Source organism: Lolium rigidum, chromosome 6 (genome assembly GCF_022539505.1).
Source record: "Lolium rigidum isolate FL_2022 chromosome 6, APGP_CSIRO_Lrig_0.1, whole genome shotgun sequence".
NCBI classification, from domain to species: domain Eukaryota; kingdom Viridiplantae; phylum Streptophyta; class Magnoliopsida; order Poales; family Poaceae; genus Lolium; species Lolium rigidum.
Genome location: NC_061513.1, coordinates 127,442,702 through 127,459,959, shown reverse-complemented (window position 1 = coordinate 127,459,959; position 17,258 = coordinate 127,442,702). Strand labels below are relative to the sequence as shown.

Genomic DNA, 17,258 nt, shown 5'->3' with positions numbered 1-17,258 from the left:
CAAAAGTATACCTCTTTGGAAACAGTTGTATCATTGACTTTGTAGTAATCGAAAAAAATCTGGACAGTTGAAGGATCTTGAAGGAGAGGCCTCCAGGATGCAGGAAGCTGCATGAAGATAATAATATGTGTGAACTACAAGAGGCAAATGTGCTGAAGGATAAGAGGTAGGTTGGCACAAAGGAAAGCTAACAATTAAGCAATCAATATACCTGCACTGTTCCAAATTCTTCAGAGCTCTCATCCACTGGTGAACCAACAAAGTCAAATGACAAGCACCTCAACGCAAGAGAAATAGGAACACGCCTTAGGTCATCTGCTACTGTAGTTAAGTAGAATTGTGTTAAATGATGTGAACAAAATCGGTATGTATTCTAATATGACCTACTGGAATGACATGTCCTGCTCAAATAATACCTGGAAAGTTACCTTCACTCTTCAGTTGGTGTAATGAGGTAAGAGAAATTTGGAAGATCTGCAGAAGAAACTGGTCTTTGAATGAGGTTGCAATTTTTCTGTGAAGCGACAAGGGCATTGCAGAGTTTGCCTGCGTGCATAAGCAAAGAAAATAGAATTCAAGTTAGTTTCCAAAATGAACAGAGAGCAGTCAACTGCATGCTGATAAACTTTATTGGTCTAACTCGAGTAGTTCTTCTGAATAACATAAGCCTTGGTCCGCCATGTATGCAAATGGAATTCCATTTGTGAGTTGAAGTAACGTTCAATCATCTACCAAGAAGTATACGACAAAAGGCGGAAGAAGGAAAGGAGAAGGCCATAAAAAATATGTGCATGACGGGACAGGCCATATTAACAGTGGGTGGGGGCACGACAGATGATCGGCAAATATATTTGGCCTTCTCCGCTAGTAATTGAGTGAGGTCCCACCCATGTCACCACCTATTACGAATAAATACTAAGGCCCTTCTAAAAATAGTGGACACGTGGACTCCATATCCATACAAGGTATGGAGTAATTAGAGAAGTTATCCCAAAATAAAGAGAGCACACCTACATACTATGGACACAATCCAGTAATTAATCTCTAAATATGAACTAAATACAGGATGTCTGGTGAAGAGACCAAATTTGAGTGATAGCCCTTTGATCTGGTGAATGATCAGGATGCTTGGATCTGCTTTCCACCTTTCCCAATATGTTCGAAACTTTTAACTTGTGACTTTCTATATTAGCATGGAGATAGTGAAGATTAAACTTCAATGCACCAACCATCGCTATTAATATATACGAACTTATTAATATCAGTGGGATAAACAGTAATAGTCCGGTCATTTGCGACTGTGTATTGTCATTTTGAATGCAAACACTAACTTTTTGTTATGTACAGTCGGTAAGTCTGCGGTATTCACAAGTATGTACTCTGCTATGCAGTCTTGACGTCCTATGAAAATAGGTGCAAGCGGCTTTCATATGCACTATACAAGCTAGGCATCTGAGACAATAACGTTGCGCATGACAAATAGTTTTGGACAACAAGATTTTCTCCAGCATGATACAAACAACCATGTCAGCACCTCTTTTGGGAGCAACATCTGATAACTAAATCAATCAATATTCTAAGAATAAACACAAACTCATCATACTGGATAGGGAAGAAACCACTTATGGTAACTAGATTGGCAATACATTGTTTTCCAGATCTCACCTGGTTCATTTCCATTACGAGAAAATTTAGTATCTTCAATCCTATCAAATAGTGATCCTGGGATGCCTGAAGATATAACATATAAGCATAAGCAGCATTTCAGTACAAAAAAATGAGGTAACTTTCGACATGGCATGATTTAAAAAATTACCACATGATTTATTTAATTATTTATTTTGGCAAAATCTGCTTATCATTTGATTACCCTTTTCAGTACTAAGGTTGCATGCTGAAGACATGCGATCAGGTTTTACCATGAACAAGACTTTGCATGCTAAAAGTGGAGGTGTTTCTAAAAGTACATCTCATCAGAATGACTTGTTACCCGGTCTTCCGTATCTGGAAATAACTATACTAGTACAATTATCTAGCTGAAGAATGTGCAATTGGCCAATTTTGAAGAAATAAATATACATAGCAAAATGTGATAGAATAATTTAAAACAACCCATCAGGCATTAAAGCACTATATATTTTTCTTACAATTATTTTGATTTAGTTAAAATGTTTAAGACTCCAAACAATTGCATACACAAACTCAGATTAATCACAGCTGGTTATATTTCAACTCGGGTTGGTCGGAAGAGAAGGTTTCACTAACCTATGCTTATGTCATGATACAAAACAACTTTAAGCAGCTATGAAGTCCTTACTTAATACTCATATCTATGTGATAGGCTATTAGGTAACTTCCATACAAAACAAATCGTAAGGCATACTTACAAGAGCTAAGAAATCTGTTGCTTCTTTGAAAATCTCTCTGAATCTGTCATCATCAAGCCATCCAAATTTTGTTATCCGACAAACAAGCTGAATTAGGGAAACAATCACAAAGTTCTGCAATTTAGGTCCTCTTGCCGCAAGATAGTTCATGACATAATTCCCTTCACACAGATCACAAACAGGTTAGTCCAAAACTAGCAATAGAAGTGGCACGGACATAAGTATGTTTAACAAGGTGACTACAGATAAATAAGTCCATTTCAGCTAAATTGCAGAAACATGGAAACAGAGGATAAAATGAAAATAAATACTCATACATTCCAGCTATGCTACAGAAGCATAAAAAACAGGCTATAAAATGAAGTTACGTGAATTATCATTTCCACCTATGCTACACTGTTACAGAAGCATAGCTGTTTTTGAAGACAAAACAGAAGTAAATTGGGAATCAAGAAAACGACAAAACCTACGCATATAGTAACTTAAACTGAACATCATCATAAACATACAGCTACTTTGTACGGTTGACAAAACAAAAGTAAATTGGGAATCAAGAAAACGACAAAACCTACGCATATAGTAACTTAAACTGAACATCATCATAAACGTACAGCTACTTTGTACGGTTGCATGAAAAGTACGACACGCGCCTTGTGTGTGAACATATAGAAGAAGACATAAATGCCAACATGCCATGCAGATGCGACAAAATTGGAAGAACAAAAATTGAATGATATGAGATATAATGCATTATGTCGGAAAAGAAACATTACGGATATCCAGGCGCAGTTGCAAAGAAAGGCTGCGGTCGGAGACTTGCTTCAACAAGCTTGTACTGGCCAGCATCAAGGCGTACGGAGTTGATGCATTGTCCAATATATACTGGCACTGTGAAATGTAGTCACTGTTCTCTGAGAAGCACTTGAGGGTGCTTTCTGCATGTGCTCTCTCAGCGGAGTCTCTAGAATTGTACAGCTTTTCACACAACACCTCTAGCTGTGCTAGGCTCTCCATTGAGGACATGAACAAGGAGCTCCAATTCCCCGATAGAGCGAGTATCCAGGGTTTAATATGCCACCGGGTTCTGAATTAATATGCATGAATGTTCATCACCAAGGTTCGAAATTAATGCGTTAGGGTATTCGGTTCAATAGGGAACTTAAAAAGTACCATAAGAGCTTTGAAGCTGAAATATATGATTCTAGCACAGGAAGACGGAACGTCAAAATACATTCATATTACAAGAGAAATGTTTCAACAACAGAGTTTTCTCATGTACAGTCTTTCCAGTGAAGCTTAATCAAAGATTACGACCCAAGAAACAAGAGAAAAACACCTAACAAAGACTTAAATCGCCAATACCAGCCACAATCAGCCTGGGGTGAATGATCTGCATGAATGGAAATGCGAGACTCAGTGACGGCTAAAGAAGCACAATGGCAAGATAATCATCTACCTAGAATTATTTTTCTGTTGCAGTTGCTAACCATTCAATTTCATAACATGCACAAATACGCTGTAACACAGGCATCCAGGGGCACAGCAAATCATATAATGGCAATATGACAAACTTAAAAATAACTAGTATATGATGCATCGGTTAAGATGTTGTATTTTATGCAGCAAAAACAAAAACTAGATGTATACCAGCCACAATCAGCCTGGGGTGAGTGATCTGCACGAATGGAAATGCGAGACTCAGTGATGGCTAAAGAAGCAGAATGGCAAGATAATCATCTACCAAGAAAATTTTGTTGCAGTTGCTGACCATTCAATTTCATAGCATGCACAAATACACTGTAACACAGACATCCAGGGGCACAGCAAAACATATAATGGCAGTATGACCAACTTAAAATAGCTATATGATGCATCAGTTAAGATGTTGTATCTTATGCAGCAAAACCAAACACATGACATGTATAGCACAACCTTAAAAAACCATTCTATTTTAGATACACTGTAACACAGACATCCAGGGGCACAGCAAGTGATATAATGGCAATATGACCAAGTTAAAAATAACTAGTATATGATGCATCTGCTAAGATGTTCTATCTTATGCAGCAAAACCAAACACATGACATGTATAGCACAACCTTAAAAACCCATTCTATTTTAGATACCCTGTAACACAGACATCCAGGGGCACAGCAAATCATGTAATGGCAATATGACAAGCTTAAGAATAACTAGTATATGATACATCTGCTAAGATGTTCTATCTTATGGAGCAAAAGCAAACACATGACATGTATAGCAGCAGCACAACAGAACATCATGAGATGGCAACCAGTTATTTAGACCAGGTAATACTTGCTTCCTTTGCTATGCAAATCATATTTATAAAACACATTCCAGCATTTATGCACATGAGCAGAAGGATCGGAGCACATAAAACTTGCCGTACGATTCCTAATCATCAAATCAGTTTCATCGGATTGTGCATCGGAAGTCTGTTTTACTTGGCCACCTTATCCAAAGGATCTAAAGCACATCACAACAAGCCACGGGAAAGCGGAACCGAAGATCCGATCAGCATCCGCGAACCAAAACCAAGCTATCATCTACCCCGTAAGCGTCCTCGAGGGATCCGGCGAAGTCCCCAGACGTCCGTCGAGATCCCCCGAGTCCCCAGCAGCCCCGTGGTGAACAAGCCGAATTCCGTTGCATTCCGATCCTAAAACGCCAAGCGCCGCGGCGGCGGCGCCGCCGCGGGCCCGATCAAGCGCCCCCCGCCCTGAGGCGAGGAAGAGGCAAGGCAAGCTCTACGGTACGCGTGGTACAGCAAAAAAAAGCATGGCGGGCGGGCGGGCCGCGGCGATCGGGGTGGTGCCGTTGCCGTAGTCTACCTTATCCCCGTGCGTGCGAGCGGGCTGAATCCGCGGAGGTGAGTGTCGGACGGCGGTGGTGGTGGCTAGGCTAGGTCTACGGCGTGGGGATCGGAGGCGTGCGTTTTGGGGGTGGGGTGGGGTGTGGGAAACGGAAATGGGGGAGGAGCTAAATAGGACGATGGGAGTGGGAGGCGATGATGTGCTGTGCTGTAGACTTTGCGTCTACAGATTTCTCACCTAGGGTTCTGCCACGCACTGGCACTGCTTTGCTTGCGCTAGCCTATCGTCCGTTACTGCTTGCTTATGGCAACTCTTCTGTTTTTTTCCCATTCATTTCCTGCAAAAAAGTATGGCTTTGCCAGCAGTACAAGCTTCTAGATATAAAACTTTTATTATTGTTTAATTTCGTGCATTTATGATAAGATATTGGTATGCATTTCTGTAAAATTTTCAGTATCTTCCTCATATCGTACATTAATTGGTATTATTGGTATTCATTAGTTGGCTTGAGTAAACATGATCTTCAAAGATATTGTCAATAATTATAACCCTACGAGATGAGAGAAGATAAGTATTCACCGAGTAAAGATATCCTCGAAGGACCCTGGAAGTCGCCATTAATTCATCGTCGGTGCAGACTGATTTACATGGAGGACCTCAAAGAAAAAGATAATTACAACATGGCCCTTAACTTTTGCACCAAAGACCCTAGAACAGAAAAGGAAAAAAAGCAATCAAGTCCAGGTCTTCTCCCAGCTCATTCTCCACCAATCTGTCGAACGAGGCATCCGACCACGGCCATCCACGGCACCGCCGAAGACTAGGCCACTTGGGGTACTACGACGGGAGCACGCCGCATCGGAGCCAGAGGGGCTCCAAAGTGGCACAAAGGCCTAGAGGTAGAAGAACACCTTTTGCCAGCAGGAAACTTGGAGAGCTAAAGTAACCGATGTCGGCAACCAGGGTAGGAGCAGCCTCCTTCCGCCCATCAAGGTCGACGGCATCCGTGCCACCGAGGATTCACTCCCAACAAAGATGTGGAGTGGACGCCTCATCGACCCAAAATAACAACAGCAAACAAGAACTGCCGTGTATGAACTCCCCAGAGCAACCTTCCAAACTTCCCTTGAGGAATCTGTAGTCGCTGGCCCACTCCACCGCCCTCCACCACGACGGCCTGGAGGAACAGAATCCTCACGAACCACGACCTTATTCATGGAGATACCTAAGCTCATCCACCTCGCCTCCAACTCCAACCTCCAGAGAACGGCGGTGAGGAAGAAGAGTCCTATCCAACACCGGATTTGGCCAAGAACCACTACACAACTCCAAACCTCCACAAGGAAGAGAAAAGGCATAAGGCCAAACATAAACCTAATCCTAACTACGCTTGTACATAGGGTGGGATCCTCACCTTCTCGTCATCGATCGTTGTCGGAGAGGAGAGGGGAGAGTCCAGCGACCCTAGATCTAATGGGGAGGCGAAGCTACAGAGAGGAAGGGTGGGGGCGGGAGGTATATCTATGGGGGGCGGGGGGTGGAGTGTCTAGTAGAGACTCGTTGCCTCTAATTCCTTGGATTCACCCACCAGTATCAACGAATATATATACGACATCAAATGTATTTATTTAAATATAAATCCACTTTTGAAGCTCTCCTTAGAAGTCAATCCATGTGTGCTTACCACAAACATAATTGTAAATAGTGTAGATGCTTTAGGACAAAAACATATGGGAAGAAAAAGGAGAGAAAGTTGGTGAGAAATATAAGTATTTTACGTGCACTACTTTTAAATAATACATATATATTAAATAATGTTTTGGAACTCCTTTCCTATGTAGTCTTTATCCTTTGTGAGACGGTGGGTATTCTCTTTGTTTTTGTCGATACGCATGTGTATGTCCTTTGTATATATGGAAATATGATTACATGCATCTAATGTCGATCAAACGTGTCTTAGGAGAATGCAATGACAACTAACCAAGTAAAGAATTCTTCTGGATCGAGTCATTGACTAGCACGCTACTAAGTTCTTGTCATATGAAAAAAATTATGTGTTCTTCTTCCATATAAGATAACCCACATAAATTGTTATTGGCAAAGTTATCACTTGTTTATGGTCGAATCAAAAGGGGAGATAATGAAGCACATAAGACCTAACACATTGAACACCATTGAAAGGGTACGAGATGTGCACGTTGTCAAGATTGGAGGACTACAACTATCAAATATACATCAAAACAATAGATTACCAAAACAAAGATTGACATCTGAAAATGAACGTTGGTACAAATGTATATGTGTAAATGTTGCCTGTGTTTGATTATGGCATTATTTGCTATAGTTTATGTTAGGAGCTTCTTAAACTTAGGATTTTGTGGAACACTGATAAAATTGAGGCTTTCACTTTTAGTACATAAATAGGGCCAGTCATGGTTACAAGGAAAAACTTTAAGTAGTGAAGATCTCATTCTATCAAGTTGTAAAAAAAAGTCTCCTTGTAGCATGTTTTTGTCTCAACCTCTCGGGGGTTGATAATTGCATGTCTGATCTGACCTGGATTGTGTTACAAAACCATAACAAGCTCAAACATCCCTATTTAAAAAACATCTCGAACATCCTAACAAAAATTGTAGAACATAGACTCAGTTCAACACACACAAAATATGAAACACATAGCAAACATAAAATGGCAACATATATTATGCAATCACCTTTGTTGTTTGATCTACACAATCATCATTTTAATAGCGATGCCAATTTATCCAGAAGGATCCTTAAAACAAGTAACCATGTCATGTGAAGGTTATTTTAGTACCTTTACTCAAATTATACTAGAAGAAATAAAAGTTCAATTAAATATTAATGGTATAATGTTGTGCTTGTTTTATTTTTAAATAATTTCCATATTTGGTATGTCTACTTGTAACGTAAAACAAGTGCTAACTTAAGGTTTTCATATAGTAAAGTTTAAAAATAAACCTACAACCTTTTCCCTTGATATGTCAAGCCATTTGGCACTTAAATGATGTGACTATGTGGGTTGCACCACAAAGGGAGGTTGCATGACATATGTTTTCATCATTGATATGGATTGACCTAATTATTATGTATAGTTAAGAAGATATGTCATGTATCAAATGGCCACCATTCGATTATCCACGCATCTTGGATCTTTTGCATGTGGATAGTTTTGTAACCAACTACAACGAAGCACGAAATATTGCACGTTAAAAAAGGTATATATTTAAAAAAATCATAAATTTCTTTAACTTTTTTCATTTTAGTTCCATGAAACTACCAAAAAAAAGTCTAAAATGCTACCAAGATGCCTTTTCCACTAGTTGTTTATCTATGTGCCTCTGTTTCTCTCCCTCCTGATACGTCTCAAACGTATCTATAATTTCTTATGTTCCATGCTACTTTATTGATGATACTCACATGTTTTATACACATTATATGTCATTATTATGCATTTTCCGGCACTAACGTATTGACGAGATGCCGAAGAGCCGCTTGTCTGTTTTCGTTGTTTTTGGTTTCAGAAATCCTACAAAGGAAATATTCTCGGAATTGGACGAAATCAACGCCCAGGGACCTATTTTTCCACGAAGCTTCCAGAAGACCGAGGGAGATATGAAGTGGGGCCACGAGGCGACGCCACACTAGGGCGGCGCGGCCCAGGTCCTGGCCGCGCGGCCCAGGTCCTGGCCGCGCGGCCCTGTTGTGTGGGTCCCCCGTGACGCCCCCTGACCTACCCTTCCGCCTACTTAAAGCCTTCATCGCGAAACCCCCAGTACCGAGAGCCACGATACGGAAAACCTCACTGAGACGCCGCCGCCGCCAATCCCATCTCGGGGGATTCAGGAGATCACCTCCGGCACCCTGCCGGAGAGGGGAATCATCTCCCGAGGTCTCTTCATCGCCATGATCGCCTCCGGATCGATGTGTGAGTATTCCACCCTCGGACTATTGGTCCATAGCGGTAGCTAGATGGTTGTCTTCTCCTCATTGTGCTATCATGTTAGATCTTGTGAGCTGCCTATCATGATCAAGATCATCTATTTGTAATGCTACATGTTGTGTTTGTTGGGATCCGATGAATATTGAATACTATGTCAAGTTGATTATCAATCTATCATATATGTTGTTTATGTTCTTGCATGCTCTCCGTTGCTAGTAGAGGCTCTGGCCAAGTTGATACTTGTAACTCCAAGAGGGAGTATTTATGCTCGAGAGTGGGTTCATGCCTCCATTAAATGCAGGACGATGTGACGAAAGTTCTAAGGTTGTGGATGTCGTTGTTGCCACTAGGGATAAAACATCGATGCTTTGTCTAAGGATATTTGTGTTGATTACATTATGCACCATACTTAATGCAATTGTCTGTTGCTTGCAACTTAATACCGGAAGGGGTTCGGATGATATCCTGAAAGTGGACTATTTAGGCATAGATGCATGCTGGATAGCAGTCTATGTACTTTGTCGTAATGCCCTGATTAAATCTCATAGTACTCATCATGATATATGTATGTGCATTGTTATGCCTTCTTTATTTGTCAATTGCCCAACTGTAATGTGTTCACCCAACGTCTGTTTATCTTATGGGAGAGACACCACTAGTGAATTGTGGACCCCGGTCCAATTCTTTACATCTGAAATACAATCTACTGCAATTGTTCTTTACTGTTCTTCGCAAACAATCATCATCATCCACACTATACAATTAATCCTTTGTTTACAGCAAGCCGGTGAGATTGACAACCTCACTGTTACGTTGGGGCAAAGTACTTTGATTGTGTTGTGCGGGTTCCACGTTGGCGCCGGAATCCCTGGTGTTGCGCCGCACTACACTTCGCCGCCATCAACCTTCAACGTGCTTCTTGGCTCCTACTCGGTTCGATAAACCTTGGTTTCTTTCCGAGGAAAAACTTGCTATCGTACGCATCACACCTTCCTCTTGGGGTTCCCAACGGACGTGTGTTAACTGCACGCATCAAGCACTTTTTCTGGCGCCGTTGCCGGGGAGATCAAGACACGCTGCAAGGGGAGTCTCCCACATCCAATCTCTTTACTTTGTTTTTGTCTTGCTTTACTTTATTTAGTTTATTGCTTTGTTTGCTCTATATCAAAAACACACAAAAATTAGTTGTTGGTTTTACTTTATCTAATGTCTTGTTCTCCATATTAAAAACACAAAAAAATTAGTTACTTGCATTTACTTTATTTAGTTTGCTTTATTTACTACTGCTAAAATGGGTACTGTTGAGAATACTAAGTTGTGCGACTTCACTAGCACAAATAATAATGATTTCTTATGCACATCTATTGCTCCACCTGCTACTACAGCAGAATTCTTTTAAATTAAACCTGCTTTACTGATTCTTGTTATGAGAGAGCAATTTTCTGGTGTTAGTTCTGATGATGCTGCTGTCCATCTTAATAATTTTGTTGAACTATGTGAAATGCAAAAGTATAAGGATGTAGATGGTGATATTATAAGATTGAAATTGTTTCCTTTCTCCTTAAGAGGAAGAGCTAAAGATTGGTTGCTATCTCTCGCCTAGAAATAGTATTGATTCATGGACTAAATGTAAGGATGCTTTTATTGGTAGATATTATCCTCCTGCTAAAATTATATCTTTGAGAAGTAGCATAATGAATTTTAAGCAATTGGATAATGAACATGTTGCTCAAGCATGGGAGAGAATGAAATCTTTGGTAAAGAATTGCCCAACCCATGGACTAACTACTTGGATGATCATCCAAACCTTTTATGCGGGACTAAATTTTTCTTCGCGAAACCTATTGGATTCAAACTGCTGGAGGTACCTTTATGTCCATTACTTTGGGGGCGGCAACAAAGCTTCTTGATAATATGATGATAAATTACTCCGAATGGCACACGGAAAGAGCTCCACAAGGTAAGAAGGTAAATTCCGTTGAAGAAACCTCCTCCTTGAGTGATAAGATTGATGCTATTATGTCTATGCTTGTGAATGGTAGATCTAATGTTGATCATAATAATGTTCCTTTAGCTTCATTGGTTGCCCAAGAAGAACATGTTGATGTGAATTTCATTAAAAGTAATAATTTCAACAACAATGCTTATAGGAATAATTCTCGTAACAACTATAGGCCATATCCTTCTGCTAATGGTAATAGTTATGGGAATTCTTATGGGAATTCTTACAACAATAATAGGAGTGTACCCCCTGGTCTTGAAGCCGTGCTTAAAGAATTTATTAGTACACAAATTGCTTTTAACAAATCTGTTGAAGAAAAACTTGATAAAATTGATATTCTTGCCCCTAAGGTTGATAGACTTGCCTCTGATGTTGATCTTTTAAAATTGAAAGTTATGCCTAATAAGGATAATGAAAATAAAATTGTTACTACAGCAAACGCCATCCAAGTTCGAATTAATGAAAATATTAGATTGATGGCTGAATTGCATGCTAGGTGGGAAAGAGAAGAAAACGAAAAACTAGCTAAAGAGAATAATGTAGCTAAAGTTTGGACTATTACCACTACTAGTAATGATAATGCTTCACATGTTGCTACACCTCCTACTATCAATGTTAAAATAATTGGTGTTGGCAATGTTTCTACTCCTAGTGCAAAGCGTGCAAAATTGCCTGAAACTGCTAAAACTGCTGAAACTGCCTGTGATAAAACTGCTGAAATTTTTCAAAATGTTGGGGACAATGATTCCATTGCTGTATGTCATAATGATTTAGATTTTGATTATTGTCACATTGATGGCGTGTATTTCACACGTTCGTTGGGCAACCCCAAGAGGAAGGTATGATGCGCACAGCAGCAAGTTTTCCCTCAGAAAGAAACCAAGGTTTATCGAACCAGGAGGAGTCAAGAAGCACGTTGAAGGTTGATGGCGGCGAGATGTAGTGCGGCGCAACACCAGGGATTTCGGCGCCAACGTGGAACCTGCACAACACAACCAAAGTACTTTGCCCCAACGAAACAGTGAGGTTGTCAATCTCACCGGCTTGCTGTAACAAAGGATTAACCGTATTGTGTGGAAGATGATTGTTTGCAGAAAACGAGTAGAACAAGTATTGCAGTAGATTGTATTTCGAGTAAAGAGAATTGGACCGGGGTCCACGAGTTCACTAGAGGTGTCTCTCCCATAAGACGAACAGCATGTTGGGTGAACAAATTACGGTTGGGCAATTGACAAATAAAGAGAGCATGACCATGCACATACATATTATGATGAGTATAGTGAGATTTAATTGGGCATTACGACAAAGTACATAGACCGCCATCCAATCGCATCTATGCCTAAAAAGTCCACCTTCGAGGTTATCATCCGAACCCCTCCGAGTATTAAGTTGCTAACAACGAGACAATTGCATTAAGTATTGCGCGTAATGTAACTAGTGACTACATCCTTGAACATAGCACTAATGTTTTATCCCTAGTGGCAACAGACACATCCATAACCTTAGTGGTTCTTGTCACTCCTCCAGATTCACGGAGGCATGAACCCACTATCGAGCATAAATACTCCCTCTTGGAGTTACTAGCATCAACTTGGCCAAAGCATCTACTAATAACGGAGAGCATGCAAGATCATAAACAACACATAGACATAGTCTTGATAATCAACATAACAAGTATTCTCTATTCATCGGATCCCAACAAACGCAACATATAGAATTACAGATAGATGATCTTGATCATGTTAGGCAGCTCACAAGATCCGACAATGATAGCACAATGGGGACAAGACAACCATCTAGCTACTGCTATGGACCCATAGTCCAGGGGTAGACTACTCACACATCACACTCGGAGGCGACCATGGCGGCGTAGAGTCCTCCGGGAGATGATTCCCCTCTCCGGCGAGGTGCCGGAGGCGATCTCCTGGATCCCCCGAGATGGGATCGGCGGCGGCGGCGTCTCGGTAAGGTTTTCCGTATCGTGGTTCTCGGTACGGGGGTTTCGTCACGGAGGCTTTAAGTAGGCGGAAGGGTAGGTCAAGAGGCGGCACGAGGGCCCCACACCACGGGGCCGCGCGGCCAAGGGGGGCCGCGCCGCCCTAGGGTGTGGCCCCCTCGTGGCCCCTCTTCGTCTCGTCTTCGGTCTTCCGGAAGCTTCGTGAGAAAATAGGCCTCTCGGGCTTTTATTTCGTCCAATTCCGAGAATATTTCTTTACTAGGATTTCTGAAACCAAAAACAGCGAGAAAACGACAGCGGCACTTCGGCATCTTGTTAATAGGTTAGTTCCGGAAAATGCACGAATATGACATAAAGTGTGCATAAAACATGTAGATAACATCAATAATGTGGCATGGAACACAAGAAATTATCGATACGTTGGAGACGTATCAGCATCCCTAAGCTTAGTTCCGCTCGTCCCGAGCGAGGTAAAACGATAACAAAGATAATTTACGGAGTGACATGCCATCATAATCTTGATCATACTATTTGTAAAGCATATGTAAAGAATGCAGCGATCAAAACAATGTGTATGACATGAGTAAACAAGTGAATCATAAAGCAAAGACTTTTCATGAATAGCACTTCAAGACAAGCATCAATAAGTCTTGCATAAGAGTTAACTCATAAAGCAATAATTCAAAGTAAAGGCATTGAAGCAACACAAAAGAAGATTAAGTTTCAGCGGTTGCTTTCAACTTGTAACATGTATATCTCATGGATATTGTCAACATAGAGTAATATAATAAGTGCAATAAGCAAGTATGTAGGAATCAATGCACAGTTCACACAAGTGTTTGCTTCTTGAGGTGGATAGAAATAGGTGAACTGACTCAACATTGAAAGTAAAAGAATGGTCCTCATAGAGGAAAAGCATCGATTGCTATATTTGTGCTAGAGCTTTGATTTTGAAAACATGAAACAATTTTGTCAACGGTAGTAATAAAGCATATGCATCATGTAAATTATATCTTATAAGTTGCAAGCCTCATGCATAGTGTACCAATAGTGCCCGCACCTTGTCCTAATTAGCTTGGACTACCTGGATTATCACCGCAATACATATGCTTTAACCAAGTTTCACAAAGGGGTACCTCTATGCCGCCTGTACAAAGGTCTAAGGAGAAAGCTCGCATTTGGATTTCTCGCTTTTGATTATTCTCAACTTAGACATCCATACCGGGACAACATAGACAACGAGATAATGGACTCCTCTTTTAATGCTTTAAGCATTCAACAACAATTAATTCTTTTCTCATTAGAGATTTGAGGATGTTTGTCCAAAACTGAAACTTCCACCATGAATCATGGCTTTAGTTAGCGGCCCAATGTTCTTCTCTCACAATATGCATGCTCAAACCATTCAACTCAGTGTAGATCGCCCTTACTTCAGACAAGACGAACATGCATAGCAACTCACATGATATTCAACAATGAGTTGATGGCGTTCCCCGATAAACATGGTTATCGCACAACAAGCAACTTAATAAGAGATAAAGTGCATAATTACATATTCAATACCACAATAGTTTTTAAGCTATTTGTCCCATGAGCTATATATTGCAAAGGTAAATGATGGAATTTTAAAGGTAGCACTCAAGCAATTTACTTTGGAATGGCGGGAAAATACCATGTAGTATAGGTAGGTATGGTGGACACAAATGGCATAGTGGTTGGCTCAAGTATTTTGGATGCATGAGAAGTATTCCCTCTCGATACAAGGTTCAGGCTAGCAAGGCTTATTTGAAACAAACACAAGGATGAACCGGTGCAGCAAAACTCACATAAAAGACATATTGAAAACATTATAAGACTCTACACCGTCTTCCTTGTTGTTCAAACTCAATACTAGAAATTATCTAGACCTTAGAGAAACCAAATATGCAAACCAAATTTTAGCATGCTCTATGTATTTCTTCATTAATGGGTGCAAAGCATATGATGCAAGAGCTTAAACATGAGCACAACAATTGCCAAGTATCACATTACCCAAGACATTTATAGCAATTACTACATGTATCATTTTCCAATTCCAACCATATAACAATTTAACGAAGAAGAAACTTCGCCATGAATACTATGAGTAGAAACCAAGGACATATTTGTCCATATGCTACAGCGGAGCCTGTATCTCTCCCATAAAGTGAATGCTAGGATCCATTTTATTCAAACAAAACAAAAAACAAAAACAAACCGACGCTCCAAGAAAAAGCACATAAGATGTGGCCGAATAAAAATGTAGTTTCGGGGGAGGAACCTGATAATTTGTTGATGAAGAAGGGGATGCCTTGGGCATCCCCAAGCTTAGACGCTTGAGTCTTCTTGATATATGCAGGGGTGAACCACCGGGTGCATCCCCAAGCTTAGAGCTTTCACTCTCCTTAATCATGTTGCATCATACTCCTCTCTTGACCCTTGAAAACTTCCTCCACACCAAACTCGAAACAACTCATTAGAGGGTTAGTGTACAATATAAATTGACATATTCAGAGGTGACACAATCATTTTTAACACTTCTGGACATTGCATAATGCTACTGGACATTAGTGGATCAAAGAAATTCATCCAACATAGCGAAAGAGGCAATGCGAAATAAAAGGCAGAATCTGTCAAAACAGAACAGTTCGTATTGACGAATTTTAAAATGGCACCAGACTTGCTCAAATGAAAATGCTCAAATTGAATGAAAGTTGCGTACATATCTGAGGATCATGCACGTAAATTGGCATAATTTTCTGAGCTACCTACAGGGAGGTGGACCCAGATTCGTGACAGCAAAGAAATCTGGAACTGCGCAGTAATCCAAATCTAGTACTTACTTTTCTATCAACGGCTTAACTTGGCACAACAAAACTCAAAACTAAGATAAGGAGAGGTTGCTACAGTAGTAAACAACTTCCAAGACACAAAATAAAAACAAAGTACTGTAGGTAAAAACATGGGTTGTCTCCCATAAGCGCTTTCTTTAACGCCTTTCAGCTAGGCGCAGAAAGTGTGTATCAAGTAACATCAAGAGATGAAGCATCAACATCATAATTTGTTCTAATAATAGAATCATAAGGTACCTTTATTATCTTTCTAGGGAAGTGTTCCATACCTTTCTTGAGAGGAAATTGATATTTTATATTACCTTCCCTCATATCAATAATAGCACCAACAGTTCGAAGAAAAGGTCTTCCCAATATAATGGGACAAGATGCATTGCATTCAATATCCAAGACAACAAAATCAACGGGAACAAGATTATTGTTAACGGTAATGCGAACATTATCAACTTTACCCAAAGGTTTCTTTGTAGAATGATCAGCAAGATTAACATCCAAATAACAATTTTTCAGCGGTGGCAAGTCAAGCATATTATAAATTTTCTTAGGCATAACAGAAATACTTGCACCAAGATCACATAAAGCATTACAATCAAAATCTTTAACCTTCATCTTAATGATGGGCTCCCAACCATCCTCTAGCTTTTTAGGAATAGAGGCCTCGCGCTCTAGTTTCTCTTCTCTAGCTTTTGTGAGAGCATTTGTAATATGATGCGTGAAAGCCAAATTTATAGCACTAGCATTAGGACTTTTAGCAAGTTTGTGCAAGAACTTTATAACTTCAGAGATGTGTCAATCATCAAAATTCAAATCATTATAATCTAAAACAATGGGATCATCATTCCCAATGTTGGAAAAAATTTCAGCAGCTTTATCACGAGCGATTCAGTAGTTTTAGCAGTTTCAGTGCAGTTTTTCGCGCTTTGCATTAGAAGTGGAAACATTGCTAACACCAATTCTTTTATTAGTATGAGTAGGAGGTGCAGCAACATGTGTAGCATTAGCATTACTAGTGGTGGTAATAGTCCAAACTTTAGCTATATTCTTCTCTTTAGCTAGTTTTTCATTTTCTTCTCTATCCCACCTAGCACGCAGTTCAGCCATTAATCTTATATTCTCATTAATTCTAACTTGAATGGCATTTGCTGTAGTAACAATTTTATTATGATAATTCTCATTAGGCAAAACTTTTGATTTCAAAAGATCAACATCAGTAGCAAGACTATCGACTTTAGAAGCAAGTATAT

General features: G+C 40.0%; 1 protein-coding gene across 16 annotated transcripts in view; it reads right to left on the bottom strand.

Moving 5' to 3' along the window:
• The window catches only part of LOC124666467 (exportin-7-like), a 50,429-nt gene that overhangs the window by 9,624 nt on the left and 23,547 nt on the right, over positions 1–17,258 (bottom strand). For 4 of the 16 annotated variants that reach the window (XM_047203802.1, XM_047203810.1, XM_047203811.1 and 1 more), the window contains exons 2-8: positions 3,558–3,777; positions 3,161–3,471; positions 2,388–2,548; positions 1,666–1,731; positions 417–546; positions 212–321; positions 12–107 (exon numbers count right to left, since the gene is read on the bottom strand). In XM_047203802.1, the coding sequence (XP_047059758.1) occupies positions 12–107; positions 212–321; positions 417–546; positions 1,666–1,731; positions 2,388–2,548; positions 3,161–3,410 (813 nt within the window). In that variant the 5' untranslated portion in view covers positions 3,411–3,471; positions 3,558–3,777. Of the gene's footprint in view, positions 1–11; positions 108–211; positions 322–416; positions 547–1,665; positions 1,732–2,387; positions 2,549–3,160; positions 3,472–3,557; positions 3,778–4,034; positions 4,063–5,239; positions 5,265–17,258 lie in introns of those variants that run through there. The other 12 variants (XM_047203814.1, XM_047203815.1, XM_047203818.1 and 9 more) reach the window with 10 other exon arrangements.